Here is a 21072-nt window from a genome sequence, read left to right as displayed (position 1 = left end):
TGCAGGTATGAGGATTGGCATTCAGAGCTTCAGCCCCCAGGTGCTAAAGAGACTGATAATGTGGCTTCTTCACAATCCCACCTGTGTGAGTTGAGACAAGGGACTGTTGGAAGTGGCTTTCTACAGTAGCCCAGTCATTCAGTCCTGGATACAAGTGAAAGAACATGCCTTAACATATAAAATGGAGGGAAATAAAGAAAGATACCTGGTGTCAACCTATGGCACCTATGCATGCCCATGCGTGCGTGTGTGTGTGCACGCGCACACACACACACACACACACACACACACACACACACGTACAGAGTGCTGCTATACACATCTATAGCACACACATGCCTGTTATACACAAGCAAGAAAACATTACAATTCTATTAAATTTTGTTTAATCATGGGATAGTTTTTGCTTGTATACTTTACTGTTATCATTGTAGATAGAGGTGATGAGATGGGCGGTGGCACTGTGGATGCCACTCTGAGTGCAGGCTGAAGGATCACACCCAAGGTGCAGGCCTCTACATATGGGGTCTAAAGCATAGCTCTCTGCTGTCTTCTGATGTCTGGCCAAGTTCTTCCTCATGATGAGACCCAGCAGATTTAGTACTGGGTCTGCTCTGTATCATTGACCTGTCATAGTCTAAAACAGGTTTTCCTAACTCCTCTTAGTATTTCCAAGAATTGTAATTGTAAGAACAGTACCTAGTCTGTGCAGAGCTATTTTGGGCCTACTGAGAACGATTCAGCAGGCCTACTAACGCCAACGTTAATCTTTCTTAAAAAGAAAGGGATGCAGCTATAAATTTGTTCAGTAAACATGAGTTTTTTTTTCAATTAGTCTTTAATTAAAGTAACATTTCAGAGATGGTTCCATGTTGTCTTGGAAGAAGAAACTCAAGTGCTGAAAGGAATAAATCAGATTATATATTTTTTTCTGGGATAATGTGTGTTGGCTCCTCACTCACCAGTCTGGTCCTCACCAAAGCTGGACATGGCATTTGGGTTTGGAGTCTCCCTGTGTGCCCCTTGAATTAAGTTCCTTTTTTATCCTCTGTGTCATTTATTTAGTCACCTTAGATCAGTAAATAACCTTTACTGATCTTTAGACTACTATAATACAATTTTGACTGGGCAGCTTTTGCGTAACAGAAATGCTTTTCTAGAGCCTGGGAAGCCCAAGGAGAAGGTTCCTATGGATTCTTTCCATTTTTCCTTCATAGTTCACTGATGTTCCAGTTGCTATTCTTCATATCATGGGAGGAACAAGAGCTGTTTCTGGGGCTAGTTACATAAAGGCATTTTAGTGGGAGTTCCACACTGTGAGCTAATCATACCCCCCAAAACCCCAAGCTGTCACCTGTTGCTTGGTGGTTGGCCAAGCAACTGTTGCTTGGTGGTTGGCCTTCAGTGTCTGAGTTTTGTGGGAACATGGTCATTCAGACCATAGTGGATGCCACTTGATGCCAATCCTTAGGATATCTTGGTTCTTGCTACATGCATCCTCTTCCTCACTTATGCCACATTGGGAGATGATGTCACTTTTTTTTAAAGACACAGCAGAATTAGACGGAATGTCTAGAATGTACCATGTTGTGCTGAAGTGATCTTACCCCCATGTAAGTGCCACAAGGCAGCTTATGTCTACTGTGGCAAATAGATAGCAACAGTTTGTTGAATCTGCAAAGTTCATTGTGGAATCAAACTTTTATACAATGACTTTTCAGATTTTTGATTCCTAGGGACCTCCTGGTACACCTGACCCAAAACTCTGTTTTTGTACATCACATTTACATGGTCTTGTGAGACTGTCCCAAAGCCCTGTGTTGTAATTATCAATGATAAGATGGTAAAACAAGATATGTCTGGCTTTCTGCCTTGCTTTCATTATGGTTCCACTTGCTTCCCTATAGGTCAGAGGAAAGTATTTGACCTTCCTTTTGGGAGCTGCCTGTTTCGCAGTGATGTTTATGACAATGGATCCTCATTTGTCTATGACAACTGCACAGTGTGCACTTGCACGGTAAGGGGGCTCTGAGAGCCTGCAGCGCTACCCACGGTAGAACTGTAGGCACGTGTGATCGCATTCTTTTCAGCAGGAGGAACCATTGTTGATGCCATCCGAAGAACATAATCATACTCAAGGTCACAGAGACGACCCGGAGGCTGTCCTAAGGGTTCTTTACAGTCAGACAAATGCAGATGGCTGTGTTCTGGGACTTTATGTATCATCAATGAATTCTGCAGCACACCTGACAGTGAAATTAAAGTTGAATTTTATTCAAGAGAAGAAAAAGGCGTGTTTTTACAATTCGCTACAGACATAAACCTGATCAGTTTTAGAGCCCATGAATACTCTCATGTAGTGATGTCTCCCTTCCATGGTTTGCATGATCCTGTGTTAAACATAAACCTCCCTCTATGCACACTGCTTTATATAAGCACACAGAACATCTCCCTGTGAACTTGGTCTCCATGCCCATGATTCCACATCCACACTGAAATCTCACAGGCAACAGTTTTCTCTTGGGAGCTGAGGCTTTGCTTAAACATGTCACCATCCCAATTCTCTTGCAGCCCGTCAGTCCACAAAGGGGAGCCAGTTATGCTATTACTATACATTTACACCACTTTGGGTCTTAAGGAATCTTTGAGACATAACCAGGCAATGTGTGCCCGCATGCTGGTATTCAGAAATAGAATGAATATTTTTTCTGAAATTGGCAGGCTTATCACAATATGAGTTCACAGTTTGGGAAAGTGTATACGTGAAGAATCAGGCATGTCTTAATTGCTGTTCTGTTGCTGTGAAGACACACCATGACCAAGGCAGACTTCCTTATAGTTTTAGAAGGTTACTCTACTGTCATCATGGTGGGAAGCATACAGACAAGGAGCTGGAACAGTAGCTGAGGGCTTTCCATCCTCCTGATCTGTAGGCAGAGAGAGTGAGAGGGAGACAGACAGAGACATAGACAGACAGACAAACAGACAGACACACACACACACACATAGACAAGGCATGGAAGGGCTTTTTAAACCTCAAAGCCCACCCCCAGTCACACACTTCTTCCAAAAAGACCACACCCCTTAATATTTCTAATTTTTCTCAAGCAGTTTACCAACCTGTGCAAGTCTTGGCAGGTGTGTGTGGGGACATTAGAATTTAAGCCTCCTCAGGTGGGATTCATTGTGATAACTAATAGCTCTGTTTGTGTATCGCTCCCCTCTCCAACAGCCTCATCCAGCATTCTTCCTGACTTCTAGGAAACCAGAACAAGATTTGATTATGTAAAAAGTGAAAGAAGGGCAGGAGGAAAGAAATGCATTGGCCCATAGTGATTTGGAATTTCATGTCATATCAAAGAAGTATGCTGAGTTCTTGAGCATAAAGTTAAGGACCAGTGGAAGCAAGCCTGGGAGGGTGCCACACCCTCACCTGCTACAGATATTAGTCAGGAAACATGTTTTGAAGTGAATGATTGCATTGCACTAAAGCATGGTGCTAGGAGAGTACAACTTGGGGCCACTGTGGGTTGTTAAAGGAGAACTGCAGCTTTGAGGGATGCTCAGGAGAGGGGAAGTCATTCTTAATGTCCAGTCTGCCTTTGGGCCTCCAGGACTCCACAATGGTGTGTAAGAAGAAGTGTTCCCACCCCGGTGTTTGTAACAACAATGAGGATGCCTGCTGTGAAGAGTGTCTCCTACGGGTGCCCCCAGAAAATATCAAAGTATGCAAGTTTGGGAGCAAGATTTTCAGGGTATGTATGAGACAAGCCGCCACAAGGATCCCATGCTATGGGAGCCATCACACTGTATTAGCCATTAAAAAGCTCCAGACATAATGGAAATCAGAGTTTTACATAATCTATATAGTTAAAAACACATATGTTTATTTGATATATTAGTCTTTGCGTTCATGTGTACATATACACATATGTATATATATATGTATAAATATGTATATCTGTAGATGTGAAAACTAAGGACATGGAAGATTTTGAACGTGTCAGAATTACTGCTCTTTCTACATGTGATCACCCAGTGCCTGAGGCTCAGCTGAGCATGCCACATAGCTGAGAGCATCTCATTTACTTGGGGATGCTCAGCGTGCCTTGTCAAGGTCATGACCATGGCAAAATCCTTATGGCTCTAAAATTTGGTGTTTTCAGCAGCATTTCACAGACTCATTAGGAAGCTGTTCCGATGAGGATATTTGCCATGTAAGTGACTGAGAGTCCAGCTCTAAGGTACTCGAAGGCTTGCCTGCTGCTCATCCCAAACTGCCTGAAGCCGTCTTAAGTGGGTGCTGTGTAGTAGTGACCGTTTAGCTTCAGAGAACAGATGTTGGCTTTCTTCCAACTGTCTCCTCTCCCTTATCTATTACGTTTTCCTTAAAGATGAGGGAGAGACTCTACCAAAGACATGTTTGGTGAAACCCTTTAGAATCTGGACCCTGAACATCATGTCAGATGCGGAAGCTCCCTCAGGGTTCCTACCCACTGACCTGATTGGAGAGAGGTCTGGATTCTCATGGTCTCCCGTAAGAAAGAAGACAGTGCACTAAGCTCATGGGGCGGGGGTGGGGTACAGCAAGTGTTCAGACATTCATGTAAAATCCTCCTTATTCAAAGCCACTTGTCCCCAGAGCGCCAAGATAAAACAAACTCCTCTCAACATAGGGCTGTAGACAAAATACTTTCTTTTATTAAAAAGACTTCCTTTAGTAACTGGAGCTTCAAGTACTCTGCAGTGATTGTGAGCCCCGGGAATATTTTCTCATAGAACATTGATAAGTCCGATGCCCTTTAAAGACAAGTTGGGTTAGTTCTCTGTCCTCTGAAAGGCAGTGGAGAGTGGGTAGTCCTTAAAATACCTTCAAAAACTGAGAAATGAAAGGAGGCACCAAAGATCTTGGATCCATGGACGGATCCCTCCTTTTGTCTTTGTATCTGACTCTGCCATCTGATCTCTCCAACTTCAGTACAGGTATGCCCCTGCCTGGCACGTCCTGGCTCAGTACCGACAGCTGCACATAATAAGTCCAATGAGCCCAGTACCTTTCTATCCAAGCAAGAGTCTAGTCTCAGAGACGTGTCTCAAACTGCTCTCCTACATTTTGGAAAGAGAGTGCGTGGCAGGCAGCGTGCAAGCCATTCATCTCTCTAGGACGAGTCTGTCTGGGCTCTGTGTGTTCAGATGGGTGCTGACCAGGTGTCTGCCTGGCCACTGAGAATTACTTGAGTAACTTCCGTCCTCTTCAGGTCCTGGGTGGATCAGGGGCATGGCACCGCTGAGCTTGCATCATCATGCCTGAGCATCTCAATGAACTGTGTTGCCTGCCTGAGAGAGCAAACATTTCGATCCCATTAAACAGAGGAAAGTTAAATTTTCGCCCATGCATCATATAGGAAAATTCATACTTTCTTGTCCTTCAGGGTGAACGTAAAAAAATACATGAGGGTTCGGTAAGACGTTAAGTATGGCTTGGTTAGACCCAGAAGACTCCTTCATATTTAATGGCCAAGATCTTCCCACCTTTTAAATAAACAGTGTCAGAGATCCTCCCTAGCCACTCTGTTAAGTTGATTACATATAGGCGAAGCCCACTGGCTCGGCTCCTGCAGCTTCTGCCTGACAGTGGAACTCTGTGCCGTGTCCTGCAGGATGGAGAGATCTGGTCCTCAGTCAACTGCAGCATCTGTGCTTGCGTGAAGGGGAAGACAGAGTGTCGCAAGAAGCAGTGCATTTCTCTCAGCAGCTGCCCACAGGTATGTTGGGAATTTGGCTTTGTTTTCTCTGTTACCTTGGGAGACACATGGTACATGCCAGTTTCCTGAAAAGACAAGCTGGAACTCCCAAAGCTGACAGATACCGCCCAGGAGCTGAAGCCCCTTATGCAGCTTGCTTATTCCTTCTTGCCATCCCTACCTGGAGTCCAACCTTTCGTGACAAAACTCTTGTCCAGTCCTTGTTGCAATCACCCTGCTTTTTATAGACTTCTCACAAACACTTCTCCAATTGCCTTGCCTGGACCTTATTTTTGTTGTTGTTGTTGTTAGGTTTTCAGTTTAACAAGATAACTGTGTTTTGCTTCCTCTTCTTATTTCTTTTTTCTTTTTCTCCTCTCAAATCTCAGCTTTCTTCTCATTGCCATGGTAAAATGTGGTTGTTTAATGGCAAATTCCCCAGGAGGATTTCCTTGCCTAGCAGAAGCCCCAACTCCTCTGCAGAGAAGTCCCCTGTATTCCTCCACTGTAGCCCCACATGGAAATAGCATCCTTATGGAAATACCTCTTTTCAGAACCCCACAGCCCAGAGCCTTGAATAAAGCCTCCATTATCTTCCAAGGCATGCGCTTCACACTGAATTCACCTCAGCAACGTGAAACCTTTCAAGGCTTTGTACATTCTGAGAAAATGTCAAACCTATTCAGTACCTTCCAGTGAATGAAGAAACATATCCATATATTCAGAGCATGTCCTCCATTCTCGGCTATAGAAAGCTTTTAATTTTATTCACATCTGTTATTATTATAAACAAAAAGTTGCTGTTTTTACTTGAGTGCCAAATGAGGCACAAGAAAACAACAGCTGTTGCCATTGCACAACTGAATTGGGGGGGGGGGGTAGAAAGGGGGAAAAATACCCTAATTAGTCTTGCTTTAAAAAGCCTCAGACATAAAACTGAAAACTTCCCATAAAAGAAAAGGAAAAAAAAAGTAGGTACAATAAGCAGACTTGAACGTGGGCTGCTTATAAATATTCATTGGGAAAAATGGAATCACATCATTTCTGCCAGTCCTCCGGGAACCCTCGCTGCTAATGAACTCTCCCAGCACATGTTAGCAATAATGGGCTTCCTTATTCTACAAGACAAAACCGGGAAGCGGTGCCAACCTGGTGGCTTGAGTAACTCGCCTCAGCAGGCCACTGCGGAGTTTCCAGCTTCACTTCAGCTCTGCCACTTGTAGCTGGGTCGGTGGTTTCTGCTAGGAGGTCACAGCTCTTTATGTCGCCTGTGGCTCCCAGTCTCCCTGGTGATCTCACTGCTCCTGCCTCACTCAGGCCAGGCATGTCCACCCCTCCCAGGAAGGCCTTTGCCTAGCCCCTCCCCCTCTGGGGAGTGCCCTGACTTGGATGCTGGACCACCTTTCCTTTTCTAGGCATCCTTCCAACCTGCGCTCCCTTTCACACTTCCCCTTCTCAGAGGCCAGCACGAGGTCTTTGGAAGATAGTTTTAGCTCCACCATGCAATCCTTTAAAAAGAAATGAAAAGACGGTAGTTTATGTCTCCTTTCCTGCATTGGCTGGGGAAAAATTTTTTTAAACAAATTGCTAAAATTAGAAAGAAATAGAAGGACACTGTCCTTGTCCCCGTCTCCTATCCTTCCCCACCCCCTTCACACCCTTTCCAGCTACCCACCCTCCTGTTTTCCTGGCTGTGGTTTCGGCCACTGTTGTTCATCCTCCTAGGTAATTCCCAAGGCTCTGGGGGTGAGACCACCAGCCCACTGTCTCCTCAGTATCCTCAGTGTACACTGAGGCCATTCTGTGATCACTGAAATAACCTCACTGCCCCCGAGACTTCTCCACTGAGGTGGGCGCTGAATAGATTCTTCTTCCTGATGAGGTGACAGTGTGTCCAGATTCGGGCTCATTACACACAGCCCAGGCTCCCGGAGCTCACAGTCTGTGCTTCATTTGTTCCCCACCTAATGTAGTACCAGGACCAGCTCCGCAGAACAAGGGAAATCAGTGCAGCGGATGCAGGGAACCGCCCAGTCACAACTGGTTAGAAACTCAACTTCAACACGCTCCACCCCGATGGGGAACAGTGCCCAGTCCCAGCCTCTACGGAAATCATCCCATGGACCTGGGCTTCTTTGGCTCCATCCTTGAGAAATTAAATGAGATCCCCTACAGCAGCAGTTCTCAAGCTGTGGGTCATGACACCTTTTGGGGGGAGGGGGAAGAATAACCTTTGCACGGGGGGTCGCCAAATATCCTGCATATCAGATATTCACATTGTGACTCATGACAGTAGCAAAATTACAGTTATGAAGTAGCAAAGAGAGTAATTCTTATGGTTGAAGTTCACCACAGCGTGAGGAACTGTATCCAAGGGGTCGCAGCGTTAGGAAGGTTGAGAACCACTGCCCTATGGCATTGGAGGCCTCGTTGATGCAAGACGGGAAAGAGACACGGCTTTAGTTTCCCCGTAGAAAAGAAGTTAATTGTAAAGCTAACGTGATTATTTATTTTGAAAGTATTCAAGCCTGCTTTGCAAAGCACTGAATGAGCAGAGTCTGGGCTCTGGGCCTTTGCTGGAGCCCGGGCATCTTTCAGTGCACTTTGCTTCCTTAGTTCTCTGTAATAGGGGGATGGGGTCACCTGTACTCAGTGTCCTTGTGAATTTCAAATGAGATGAAGCAGGAGGCAGACACAGCAGTTGGTGTTGTATGCTGTATGCGGTAGACGATGAAGGTCTTGAAGAGCCATGGCATAAAACTCTGTAGTAAAAGAACATGGCCTGTGGTGGCACATGAAATTAGCTTTTTGTTTCTATCACCCTGTGTCACGTGACACCAGCCTTTTTACTCGTGGAAGGTGATTTCTGGGCTGTATTTACACAGCCCAGAAGAATTTTCTGCTTCTTGGTAACAATGACTTCTCATATCATTAAGCCTTAAGGTATCAGCTCATTAAATCCGCATAAACAACCCAGTGTTAGGTCATGCAGCGACTGCTGTTCCTTAAATATTAATCTGCTGCCACAATTTTTTCCCCCTGTGATTAATCCCTGAGTCAGAGATTAAGGAAAGGCCATTTTCCAATATAGGTCTGGAGAACATGCATTCTTCTTTAAATGTCAGCCATTAAAAAAAAAAAAAATTCGAAAAAGACATTCAACTAGGAAACTGCATTGCATTTCCTGAGCAGTGATGTAAAGTTAATTACTAAGTCCTGCAGAACTCTCTGCTCCCTTGCTTTTGATTACATAGCGTTGGGTGAGCATGGGCGATGTTGCAGAGGGAGAAGGCCCACTGAGAACCTGGTCTGTGGTGGACCACATAGATCCACAGGATGCAAAGCATCCTCGCTGTGGATTACAGGGGACCAGAGAGCTTCTCAGACGACAGCAGGAAGAAGGTCGTGCTTGCTTGTACGGACAGAGTGGCCCTGGTTCCCATTTGTATGTGTCTGCACTTAGCCTCTACATGGCTTGGTTTGGCTACCAATGAGAAAGCTGTGTCCAAGCTGTCTCCATCTTCCTACCCATGTGAGAAAAATCACACCACACTTTGAGAGGTATCTTAAAGGATAAAAACAGGAAAGCTTTTTTCTTTTCCTTTTCTTTTTGGAATGGCTTTGCCTGGCTTGAAAACCTGGTGCTTGAAACTTCATTTTTGCCGCCATGGTCACCATCAAGTTCAAGCACAATCTGGGCTGATTTTGTTGGTTTATCTGGCATTAGACTTTAAAAAAGATTTTTCCTTGTCGGACCATTCTTCACATTAAATTTGTGGTGTTTCTTTTTTCCCTCCTGACCAGGGTAAAATTCTCAACAGGAAAGGATGCTGCCCGATGTGCACCGAAAGTAAGTTCGATGCTTGGGAAAATGGGTTCTTAATGTTTGCTTAACATCTTGCGATGAGCAGGAAAAATCTGGTGTGCGTTTTCTATAGACTTGCTTCTGTAGGTAGGATGTAGGTATCAGCTTGCCACAGGCAGCCGAGCTCAGCTGACATCCTCTCCCAGAAAGCTTGAGCCCAGCCTAGACATTTCCACCAGGATCTGCTGTTGGGAGGGCTCAGGAAGATAGATGGTTAGATGGAGTTTTAAAGAAGAAGAGATAACTTAATGCACATTTGAAACTGCTAGTGGCGTTTGCAGTCCTTTGGGGCTAAGGTAATAATGCCTGGGAAAGCCAGACATCCATGCTCTCTTGGGGTTTTACTTCCTCTCCTTATACCACCAAACAGCTGTACTTCCTCCCCACCTCTCCCACCTTCTCCCCCTTTGTCCTGGGTACATCTGACATTGCTGACGACAATGGGTTTGCATTCTGATACTTTAAACTGAGTTCTTGAAGGTTCTATCTAATTGTCAAGTTGTTTGAGAATGTCTCAGGGTGTTCTGTTCATCTCAGGGACAGAGCACTGTGCTGGCCTTCGCCCCAGCCCTGTATGGGGAACTTTTACCTATATCTATTAGAGAATCACCATGTTAGTCCCCAAGTTAAACTGGCTTCCTTACAACTCTCTGAAGTTTGCAATTAAAAAATTGGTGTTAGAAGTGCATTGTCCGGGTCTTTCTGATGCATGGTGGCAGTATTAAGAGAGTCAGGGAACTGATTAAAAGTGTTTTATGAGCCTGTCAGGCCTAGAGAAGTGGATTTTTGTGTTAGTTGGAAACAGCTTTCGCATAGAAACAGGTTTGTTTCTTTCATTTATCTGAAATCAGAGTTTATATTGCTCAAGGAATCCGGGTTTTCCCCCTTTGATTGTTTAATATCCTCAGATGACAGATACATAACTATATGTTATTTTATATGTATATGAAACTATACATGAAAATTGTTGTATGTTAATGTATAATATATATGTCTGTGTGTGTATATATATATGTATATATATATAGATTACTCTCATCTAACATATATTATTTTTAAAGATAGGGAGCCATGAAACTTCACAGTAGATGAAACTGCTTATTGAATTAGCAAAAAATAAGTTATAGGCTTAATAAAAGCACTTTCCTTTGAAGATAATGAAGTCATAAACTAACTCAAAGGAGACCAATGATGCATGACAGTAGATTCAGAAATTAATGCAGGAAGAAGAAGCAGCTGTGATTAACACACCGGTGATTCAGAAGCGCGTGCTTGAACTATTCCCCTTAGCCATCTTCCAGAAACTCATTGTTCATGGCTGGTTCAGAGGCTGCCCTCAGTTTCATTCCCTTCTGTATGAACAGTCTCCACCTGTCCTGATAACATTTTTCCCTGTAGCCACATCCGTGGACATGTTTGCATTTCTCTATAGAGTGTAGATAATGAAGCAGAGGGAGACTAGATGAAGGATAGACAGATCTCCCAGGAACTCCTGATGTGTAGTTCGCCTCTTCCATTTGCCTGACACAGATGTATTACGTCTTCCGATTCTCTGGCTATCAGCCTCAGAAGGACATGCTCTTTGCACGGAAACAACCCAAACCTTGAATTACCCGAATTTCTAAGAGTCGAAGTGGTGATTAGCGACAATTTTTTTTTTTTTTGCAAGTAAAACTAGATCTTATTAGTTCATCTATTACAATTGGCTGTTCTGTATCTAGAGATATGGTGACTTATAAAGAAATGAAACAGGGGAAAGAAGACAAAGGAAAACAGTCTGTAATCAGTTATATCAAGTGCCGTGTTGTATGAAGCGTAGGAAGGAGCCATCTCTTCCGTCACCCAGGGAGAAAGCCACCCAGCTGGAGGGGCACTGGGAGGCCACGGGCTGCACCTGCACCTGCAGGTCAGAGCTGGAAGCGTGCAGGCATGCGGTTCCCGGCCCAAGTCTGAATTATATCATCAGATGGCTATTTCTCAATTTCCCCTGGTGTTCTTTCCATCTGTTTACCCTCGCTTGCTCTCCAGCAGTTCTTCCATCACTGCTGTAAAACACATTCCTCCTTGGCGAGGCTCATTTGTTCAGATTCAGTGAAGAGATGGGATAGCTTCCAGTTTTTTAAGCAATGCCCGGCTTTCCGTAATACACCCAGGTAGACTCCTCCTGATGTCCCTTAGCCATGGACTAAAGACCTCCTACTTTGAAATTCCTTTGTTATTATAGCCAAGATCTGGAATAAACCTTTGGGCTCATTCTTTCGTCTGCTTATTAGTTATAAAACCTCTTCTGGCATACAAATTTTTAGAGTGAGAAAGCAAGGCCAAAACTTCAAACTAAGGCTGGCGTTTTCTAACTCTAGAAGACTCCAGGGTTTTCACCCTTTGTTTTACTGACACTCTCCCTGGTCAGCTTAGCTTTAGGAATGTCCTGTGTGTTGCAGAATATTTAGCAGCAACCCTTCCCTCAAAGTGACAACCAATAATGTCCCTAGACATTGCCAAATGTCTCCTTGAGGTCAACCAGTGATATTCCAAACAAGGGAAAGCTGCCCATGTGAATGCAGAGATAAATACCCATGGGACAGGCAGCCATGACTTACTGTCAGTACCTGCTGATTCAGCACAGTAGGAGAGTAAAATTAGGTTGTCCTTCTGCTAGCCTAAAAGTAAAAGGCTAGTGTCCTTAAGTTTATTGAATCTGCTTATAAAAAGTTATGAAGACCTAATGGCTTAAACATTGCTGTTATTGCTTTAGATGGCTCAGAAGTGGGAAATCAGTTCAGGCTACACTTAACATCATACATAAATTTACTTCTGCCTTCACTGTGTATGATCACATTTATATTTTGAACTATTCAACATATATATGTTATCTATATGTGCATCTATATGTACAATCCTTTTAATGTATTCTATAAGGACTCAAAACTATACCTATCTACCTACCTACCGATATGCATACGTACATAAGTGAAAACTGGTGAGGACTCTCAGATCCTTGTAGATGCATTTTAATTGTAGATAGTAAATGAATGGTGGGTTGTTTCTAGCAGTAGTGGCTCTGCATTGACTCTCACTAAAAAACAAACAAAACACCAGAATTGCTTTCTGCCTGGGTTTGTCTTAGAGTTTTAGATCTTTTTTCCCAGCAAAGAGGAAACAAATGTTTTGCAGGTCCCTCTTTGCATGTGTGCATCACAATGAAAGTTTATTGTTACGTAGGTAGGAAGCAGTCACAGGGCGGGAAGCCACTATGGTCTCCATAGCAAAACAATGGGTAAGGTTGATGTGAAGGGTTAATGGGTTTTCTATTGACATGGGAGTCCTCTTAGAGTTGGGACCTAGCAAAGTCTTAAAAGCGTAGCTGCCTCTTAATAACTTGAGACCTACCATTTTCCTTTCCAACAGAAAGAATTGAATTTGGTTTGGATGATTTACTTAAAGTAAAATATTTGAAGTGAGCTAAACAAACTTCATAAAACTTTTGGCAAAGGCTCTTTCTTGCCAAGGTATGAGGTTGTAGCTGGAAGGCAGGCTTGGCTGGGTGTCATGTGACCATGAGTTAGGTGCCAAGAAGCCTCAGAACTCAGGAGGACCACTTCGCTATTCCTGTAGCATTTGGTTTGTGTGAAATGCTCTTTTATAGTGTTCTGGCAAATAGTTGGTGGAATCTTGACCTCACCAACTCAGAGACCAGAATCAGATAAATTCTGTGCTGGCTGAAGATATGTTTTCAAACTTGAAAATAATACTTCAGTGTCAAAGTTTTCACTGATAAGCGAGGTGGGGGTATGTGTGGAGGAAGGTGGGGAGCAGGGGAGACTGAGAGATTGGTTATGAAAAATGTTAATCTCTTAATCAGATCAGAGGCATCCAAAAGCATTAAGACACGGTCACCCACCCGCAAGTCTCACACATTACTTAAACTCAAACCTCCCTTACCTCGTACTCAGCCCAAGGCACCCCCAACCCAAAATGCAAGCTTGTGATTATGTAACATTGAGGCTGATAGGTTCTACTGAGCACATAAGTACATATGATTGAAATAACATCAGCCACATATCCTGTAAGTTACAGTAAATGCTGAATTTCAGCAAGTTAGGGTGCCAGGGGGTACACAGTTTCCAAGTGACTCTTTAATCCCACGCCAAGAGGTTCTAGCTGTGTGTCTTCACTCACTCACAGTGGGCTCCGGGCCTGCTGCCTATACCTACTACAGCTACCTGCATAATTTGCCCTAGCTAGTTTTGTTGGCAAGTCTCTTTACCCTAAGCCCATCGGGATGTCTGATGCCTTTTTATATGTCCCAGTAAACAAAGTGATACATGATGGCAGAGTGACCTTGGAGCCTAGCTTATGAAAAAAATCTCCACTGAGGGAGCCTCTACAAATCCATAATTCTGCATTAGAGCAAGGGTTCTGGCCTCTGGGACTTAAGTTCTCTTAGCCTTGGGAGTTTGTCTTGACCTTAGGCAAGCATGGAAATTTTACATGAGGCTCAGGATGTTCGCAGAATAAGAATCTGTGGTGTTGATTTTAGTCCTGTAGGGGAGGTGTTAAGCTTAGAGGCCGTGAGTTTCTGCTAGTGCATGTGGAACTAGCTTTTGACCCTTTCTGAAACTTGGTTGGCAAGCTGGTGGGAAGTGAAGCCACACATGCCAACAGTGCCCGTGGAGAGCCCGCCCAGGAGAAGCTGCGGGGAAACGAGTTCTTCTCTTTGCCATTCTAAGGGATGCTTTTCACTTTAAGTTGTCTTGCCGTAAATGGGTATAGAGTTGAGACTGAAGTCGTTGTCTAAAAACTGGGTAATCTTTGATCTGCATCTCTTGTCAATTTCTTCAGGGTGAACTAGGTCGTAAAACTTCTCGAGTTCTGACACACTGAGGAAGCAGAGAAGGGCTGGGATGGTGCTGCTAGGTCGAGGGGTGAGTGCTTGACTCAGTGACTTAGTAGCTCTTTAGTTAACTGTGGCCACCACCATCGCCAGTGTCACCAGCACTGCCAGCCAATGGGACCACCGACAGCAGTAGCAGTAGCCAACACTTATTCATCATCATCTGCTGCATATCCAAACACTGTCATGGTTGTCCCATTTGATTTCATACGAATCTCACAGCTATCTTTTGACCAAGTAATGCTATTAGCTACAGTTTACAGCCAGGGAACTGAGGCTTAGTGGTTTGGAGGTCAGAGATGGAGCCTGAGTTTCCTCTGTGCTGCCTGGCTGGCCCCAGAGACTGGGCTGTAGTTGCTGTTCTTGGCTTTCTTGTCATTTCAAGTTTGATGAATAGTTACAGCTAAGAAAGGGAAAGGGAAGGTCTGGGTATTTTATAGTCCCAACAAGTATAGATTAGAAGAGAAATCATAAGAAAGTTCTTCAAGTTAATAGCTTTTCTCTCTTCTTCCCCTACTTTGGGAGAAAATGATATTCCAGCCCCAGGCTTTCTTCTGTCTATGACTGTTCCCCCTATCTGCTTAAGGCAGAGTGGGGGTGGTTGTACCCTGAACTTGCTTCCCATGTGTAACTCAGACGGGAGTGTTTATATAGTCAAGTGAAAGTCTTGCTAAATACGTTTATACTAAATAAACATGTCTATATACACACATGCATGAATATTCTATATATTTTTAAACTTGAAAGAACTCTGTATAATTTATAATGGAGTAAAAAAGAATAATGTTGCCTTCAAAGTTGCATTTTAATTAATTTCCAATTCAGTGCCATAAAATTATATACATCTGGGGACCTTCCCTCTGGGATCTTCTTTTCCAGTCCTCAGTCAAGGAAACTTAGCCTCACAAGAATACCAAGCAGGAGAACTAGGATAAAACCATATACTTTTCAAACTTTTCTAGTACTAAGTCTAGAAGCCTCTGTGGAGTCTGCTTTGGAAAGGTGGGGGAGGTTGTTTGTTTTTAAGAGCTACAGCATTATTAAATCATTTCATTAAAAAGTTCATCCTTATCTACCTATAAATGAATATTTTTTCCTGTGGAGAGACATATAAGTTAATTCCACATCTGACGGCTACACTGCCATCCTGAATCTCCAGAAAGATGCAAGCGTCCAGTTGTGGCTGAACATCTGGAGACCTAGACTTAGTGCAGGCACCCCAAACTACAGCCAAAGCGTGAGATACGTTAGAAAGTCAAACCCCAGGCTGTCCCTGAAAAAAACGCACTTGTTGTAAGTCTCTGTGTGCCTGCCAGGCTGAGGCAGCTTTCCACCTCCCTGAGCTCACATCCCCTGTGAGCAAAACGAGATGAGCGAGACTCACACCCCTGCGGCGGCGGTTGCTGGTGCTGAGTGGAGCGGGGTTATGGTACACGCTGTCTTCACATTCTAGTATTTAGCTCTCAGGGTGATTCTGCCAAGCGGAAGCTGCTATCAGCTCCATCTGTCAGCTAAAGGCTCTGAGGTCGGAGAAGTTAAACAGAGGGAAACTCAGGAACCCGAACTTTAGGCATTCTTGTGTGCTCTCTCTTGACTCCATGCTGATTCCTCTTGGAGGCGTGCCTCCAAGTACATGAGATTTACCAGTTTCCTTCTTTTGTACATGGCAGCAAATTCTATTTGTAAGCAGTTGTGTCCACTCACCTTTAGAAGCATTGTGTTTGTGAAGTTACCTTAACTTCTGTGACCTCTTGGGTTTTATTGGTTGAGCTCTCACCTGTACGGAGATCTGAGGAAGGGACTCACCATGTGCACAGTATGTCTCGTAATTCACATTATGCGTGGTTTCCACCCCAGCCATTGTCTCTTCCTCTGCCTGGCCAGAGCAGCAGTCCGTAGGGCATGGAGCTGTCCGTCTGACATCTTGCCTCCTCTTGTGTACACGCACAGCCGCCTCCACACTCCTCCTGGGCCTCCTTTCTAATTCTGGTTTCAGTATAGTCCAATCTTTTAATTTTTTAAACATTTTTTTTAAATTAATCACTTGAGAATTTCATCCAATCTATTCTGATGCTCCTCCCATAACAATCCTTCACATTCCTATCCCTTCCTAACCAAATCTGAGATTCATCTTCTTTTTCTTTCTATTTTTTTCTTCTCCTTTAAGCCCAGCTTGTGTTGCCCAACTAGTCTTTGGAGAAGCACATTCTCTGGAGTGTGGTGGATCCTCCAGGGGTCATATTCTTAAAGACCCTTCTTTTAGCAGTTATCAAACACCAACAGCTCCTCACCTGGTGGTAGAATTTCATACCCACCTTCCTCACTTTATCTTGGGGTAATATCTAGCTTGAACTTGTTGTGTAGTCTTGGGCTTAGAGTCACAACTGCTCTGAGCGCATACATGAAAACTCCCCTGTTGTGTCTGGAAAACACTGTTTCTCATCTACCACCCCTGCCTCTTACAGTCTTCACCACCATGTAGCCCCCAGAGTCTCCTGCGGAAAAGACTGAAATGCTTGTCCCATGCAGGACTGAGCACTCCTCAGTTCCTTATTCTCCGCACATTGACCAGTGTGGGTCTCTGTGTCAATCGCCACCTACTGCAAGGGGAAACTCTCTTATGAGGGTTGAGAGATGGTCTGGTCTATGGGTATAGAATGACATTAAGAACCATTTTAATACTCTGTCCATTTAATGGAATAAAAGTATTGGATGCTTCCCTAGTGCCTATGACTTATCTAGCCACACAGGTTTTTGGTCCCTTTAACAATGACAAGTTTGGGTTTTCCTCTCATGAGACATGGTTACCCCCATAACACAGGTGCCACTGTTGTACCAGTGGGCGTGTCTTGTCAGGTTAGTTGCTGTTGTCGTTTTCAGAGTTGACAGATGGGTGAAACTGATGATTACTTTTCTCATTTTCTAATACGGATAGCGCTCAACAGAACCATGAAAGCTAGTCGCTGGGTGTAAAATACCAGCTTGGTTTCTCCCTTTTCTGTGAGTCAAATAGTGAACCTTAGCCTCTAGCCTTCCAAGGGAATAATTCTCCTTGTAATGACTGCATTTGAATTTCATTAACAGTTACTGCCTTTGGTTCACCAGATCATCTGAGTGAGGAGCTGCTTTGGAGGGGCTAGTGGCTGTTTCCAAGTCCTATTTATTGACTGGATTCTGGCCTCCACATTCTCCCAGCTGTGCAGGTTTGGAGACTGAATGTTGTTTCTCATATTTCTGGCATTTCTCTCCCCTGTTGCTAATCAGTCATCAAATCCAGTTGATTGCCTCTTTATGCTGTTTTCCTAATAAATAATTTCCTTTTTATTCCCATGGCAGCTGTACCCCCATCCTGTTGTTTTCTAGTAACTCCCATCTCCTTCCCTTCAGTCCTTTATGTACACCACTTCAGAACCAAAATTCATCCTTCATGAAAACTAGACCACCTTCGTTCACTGCTGAGTAGTTTCCAAGGTTTGTGTTATAAACCCTTAGAGCTGCAGAATAGCCCTGAGTAATACCTTCAAGACAGACCCTTTGAGTGCATGTTAAGGAGTGTTGGGTGGGAGAGACCTAGACATGTTTCCTCCCTGCAGAACTCGGGGCCTTTGCTGCGTCAGTGGACACTGTAAGCTTCCGGGAGAGGGAGGGAGTACAGAGCACCCCCAACTGCCTTTCCAGGGCTTTTAAAGTTCCACTCATTGTGGCAATCCTACAGGCGGGATTGATGTTTTGTAGGAAACACATTAAGAAACGGGGTTCTTTGGAATATATTTAAACTTCCCAGACTGGCAATGAATCTCAGGCCAATTTATTTACACAGTGTGAGTGTCTCATGTCCCCTGAAGCAAGTGCTTGCTCCAGACAGATCTGTCTCCTACTCTTCTTGTACAAGCTGCCTCCTTCCTGTGTTTGTGTTTTATTGGCATTCTTCCTGTGGCCCAGAAGGCTAACTCCATTCTGGCCCCTAATTTACATTTCGTGTCTTTTATGGATGGACTCAACTCATTATACTTTCACCAGCTCTGTACTTTATGTGCCTCTTAGAGTCTTGCTCATAATAATAATTTAAAAAAAAGTGATGGTCACTCTATGTGAGGAGCTCTAACCTTGGCATCTCTTCAGTGAATCTGCAGTGCAGTAGCATTGGTAAACAAATCTTTGTTGCATAGGGAGTTTGTGTCTGCTTTGCTAACCACCGAGTAGCAAGGTAAGACAGGGTTTCAAATATGGGGCTCTCTTCAAATGTTCTTAGTGATTTAATTGTGGGCAATAAATTATTTAGAGATATGATGTTTATCTCCTCAGTTCAGGTGCATAGCTCTCCTATAAAGAGAAAAGGTATTGTCAGGTCAACTTGTGGCTGGCAGGAGCAGCAAGTATATCGTTTACAGTAAGCTTAGCCTCTAATCCCAGCACGTGGGAGACAGGGGCAGGCTGATCTCAGTGAGTTCAAGGGCAGCATGAGTCTCAGGGCAGCCAGGGCTACACAGTAAGACCTTGTCTGGAAGGGGGTGGGGTGACCCAAACATTTTCTCGTTGTTTGGTGATTTATCTTTATTTTTTATTCATGGGTGCAGTGACTTAGTTATGCAGCACACTTTCCCAAATATATGATGCAAAATAAACAGTTACATAGTAAAACAAAAAGAAAAACAATCCCCTTCAGAATAAATAAAAAGAAAAAATGACAGAAAGGAAAAACTTGGAGAGTTTTCTGTAGTCTGAAAGATAGAGATAAAATGCTGAAATAGACCTTAAATGGACCTTGAAAGTTTGTAATACATTAAACAAGAGAGCCATACACTGAATTTTATAACTGACTTCTAGATAGATATTCTTAAGCTGAAATTCAGACAGTCCTGGGAGGTCATTGATCATCCTTAAGAGCCTCTCCATCCCAGGGGCTGTTTTCCTGGAAAGACATCTACACATTTCTTCACATTCCCAAAGCGTCATCAGCACATCTGCCGAAATGCTGCCGTGTATGCTGTAAGGAGAACCACAAGTGGAGAAGATGCCAGCCTTGGACCACAGAAACTAGAATCTCCCTGTGGTGCTACCGGCTGAGTGACCATGGGCCACAGGCACCTTCTACAAACTCACTGCTAAGGAATTAACATGATAACAAATGATGTATAGCAACATAGTAAGGAAGAAAAGAGACATTAAAATACAGAACACAGAATGCCTGGCCTGGCACCTAATATAAGCAGTCTAGGCTAGATGCTTTGGATTGTGCTAAGTTATTAGTTTTCAATGGATGCTGCTGAAAAATCCCACAAAAATCATGGTTGATATCACTGACTCTCATGCACACTCTAGAAGTCAAAGTCAGAAATAGGTTTCACTGGGCTAAAATCAAGGCACTACCTAGGCTGTGTTTCTTGTAAAGTCTCAAGCAAAGGCATTCTTGCCTTTCCCAGCTTCTGCCTGCAGTATTTGACACTTGGCCTCTTCCTCCATCTTAGAAGCCATGGCTGGTTCCGTTCTTATGCAAATGTGCTATACCAAATTCCTGCCTTGCTATTCAACAATGGAACTACATTCATTTTCTTCAGTCCGAAAAGGTTAGATTCCCCCGTAGAAGATCATCTAATGAGTAAGCTTCTCTTTGCCATCCAATACCACATGCATAAGTTCTGGGTATTAGGGCGTGGCTTTCTTTGAGGAACCATGATTGGCCTGTCACACTTGGTCAATGTAGGATTAGAATTAAGCTCTTGTTTCTCTCTCTCTTTTTTTTGTGATTCTGAACCAGTTCTGTGGTTCTGAGTATGCTTTCCAGCAGCACATGTCTATTCAGCTGAAGAAATTGGTTTTACAAGTGCCTGGTAATTGCTGCCTGCCTAACCCAGCACTCACAGACTGGGATTCCCAATGATCCTCTCAGCACCAGATACAATCCCCCTTTAATATACTCCACTTTTCTGTTTTCCTTATTAGTGTATCTGTTCTTAATATGCATAAACAATTCAATTAATTAATTAAACAAACTTCTGCTGGCTACCTGCTGTATGTCATCAATTGTATTCATTTTAGTAAGCTCGGTATAGGCATTTTTTTTTTTAGCCAGATAGATTGTTTAATTAATTAGCCAATTTTCAAGAAATATTTGTTGGTGTTTGATAGGTAGTGTACCATTTCTTGCTGTAATACAATTAATGTATATGTGTGCATGCATTTAGAACCTCCAGTGTGACAGTGGGCTTTCTAGGCACTGAGATGTATTCATGAAATATGTATGTAAGGAGTTCAAAGCCAAACTTAGGAGTTATGAATACATTAAAACCATTGGGTTGGGTAAAAGCAGCTTGACTTAACATTGTCAGGGAGACAGATCAGTTGGTGCCCTATAACCCTAAGGACCTGAGTTTGGATCTGCAGAACATGTGTCAAAAGTAGTCCCTGTGTCCAAGCAGTGGGGAAGCAGACAGAAAGACAACAGGCACATCTTAGGTAGCTAGTAAGCTCTGTCTGCCTGTAAGTCTCCATCTGTGTTCAGACAGAGACTCTGGAAGGTATAGATCAGCTTTGTTCTTTGAATTTAGAAGAAAGAAATGGCATTGGCT

The 21072-nt window shown here is 43.6% G+C and overlaps 1 protein-coding gene across 1 annotated transcript in view; it reads left to right on the top strand.

Moving 5' to 3' along the window:
- The window catches only part of Bmper (BMP binding endothelial regulator), a 232798-nt gene that overhangs the window by 129255 nt on the left and 82471 nt on the right, over positions 1–21072 (top strand). Inside the window, exons 8-11 of the mRNA XM_055601459.1 lie at positions 1908–2017; positions 3615–3755; positions 5661–5765; positions 9549–9594. Of these exons, the coding sequence (XP_055457434.1) occupies positions 1908–2017; positions 3615–3755; positions 5661–5765; positions 9549–9594 (402 nt within the window). The remainder of the gene's footprint in view (positions 1–1907; positions 2018–3614; positions 3756–5660; positions 5766–9548; positions 9595–21072) is intronic.

This window comes from Psammomys obesus, unplaced genomic scaffold (assembly GCF_907164565.1).
Source record: "Psammomys obesus unplaced genomic scaffold, mPsaObe1.curated_primary_1811, whole genome shotgun sequence".
Taxonomy (NCBI): domain Eukaryota; kingdom Metazoa; phylum Chordata; class Mammalia; order Rodentia; family Muridae; genus Psammomys; species Psammomys obesus.
This window is presented reverse-complemented; position numbering and strand designations above follow the sequence as displayed.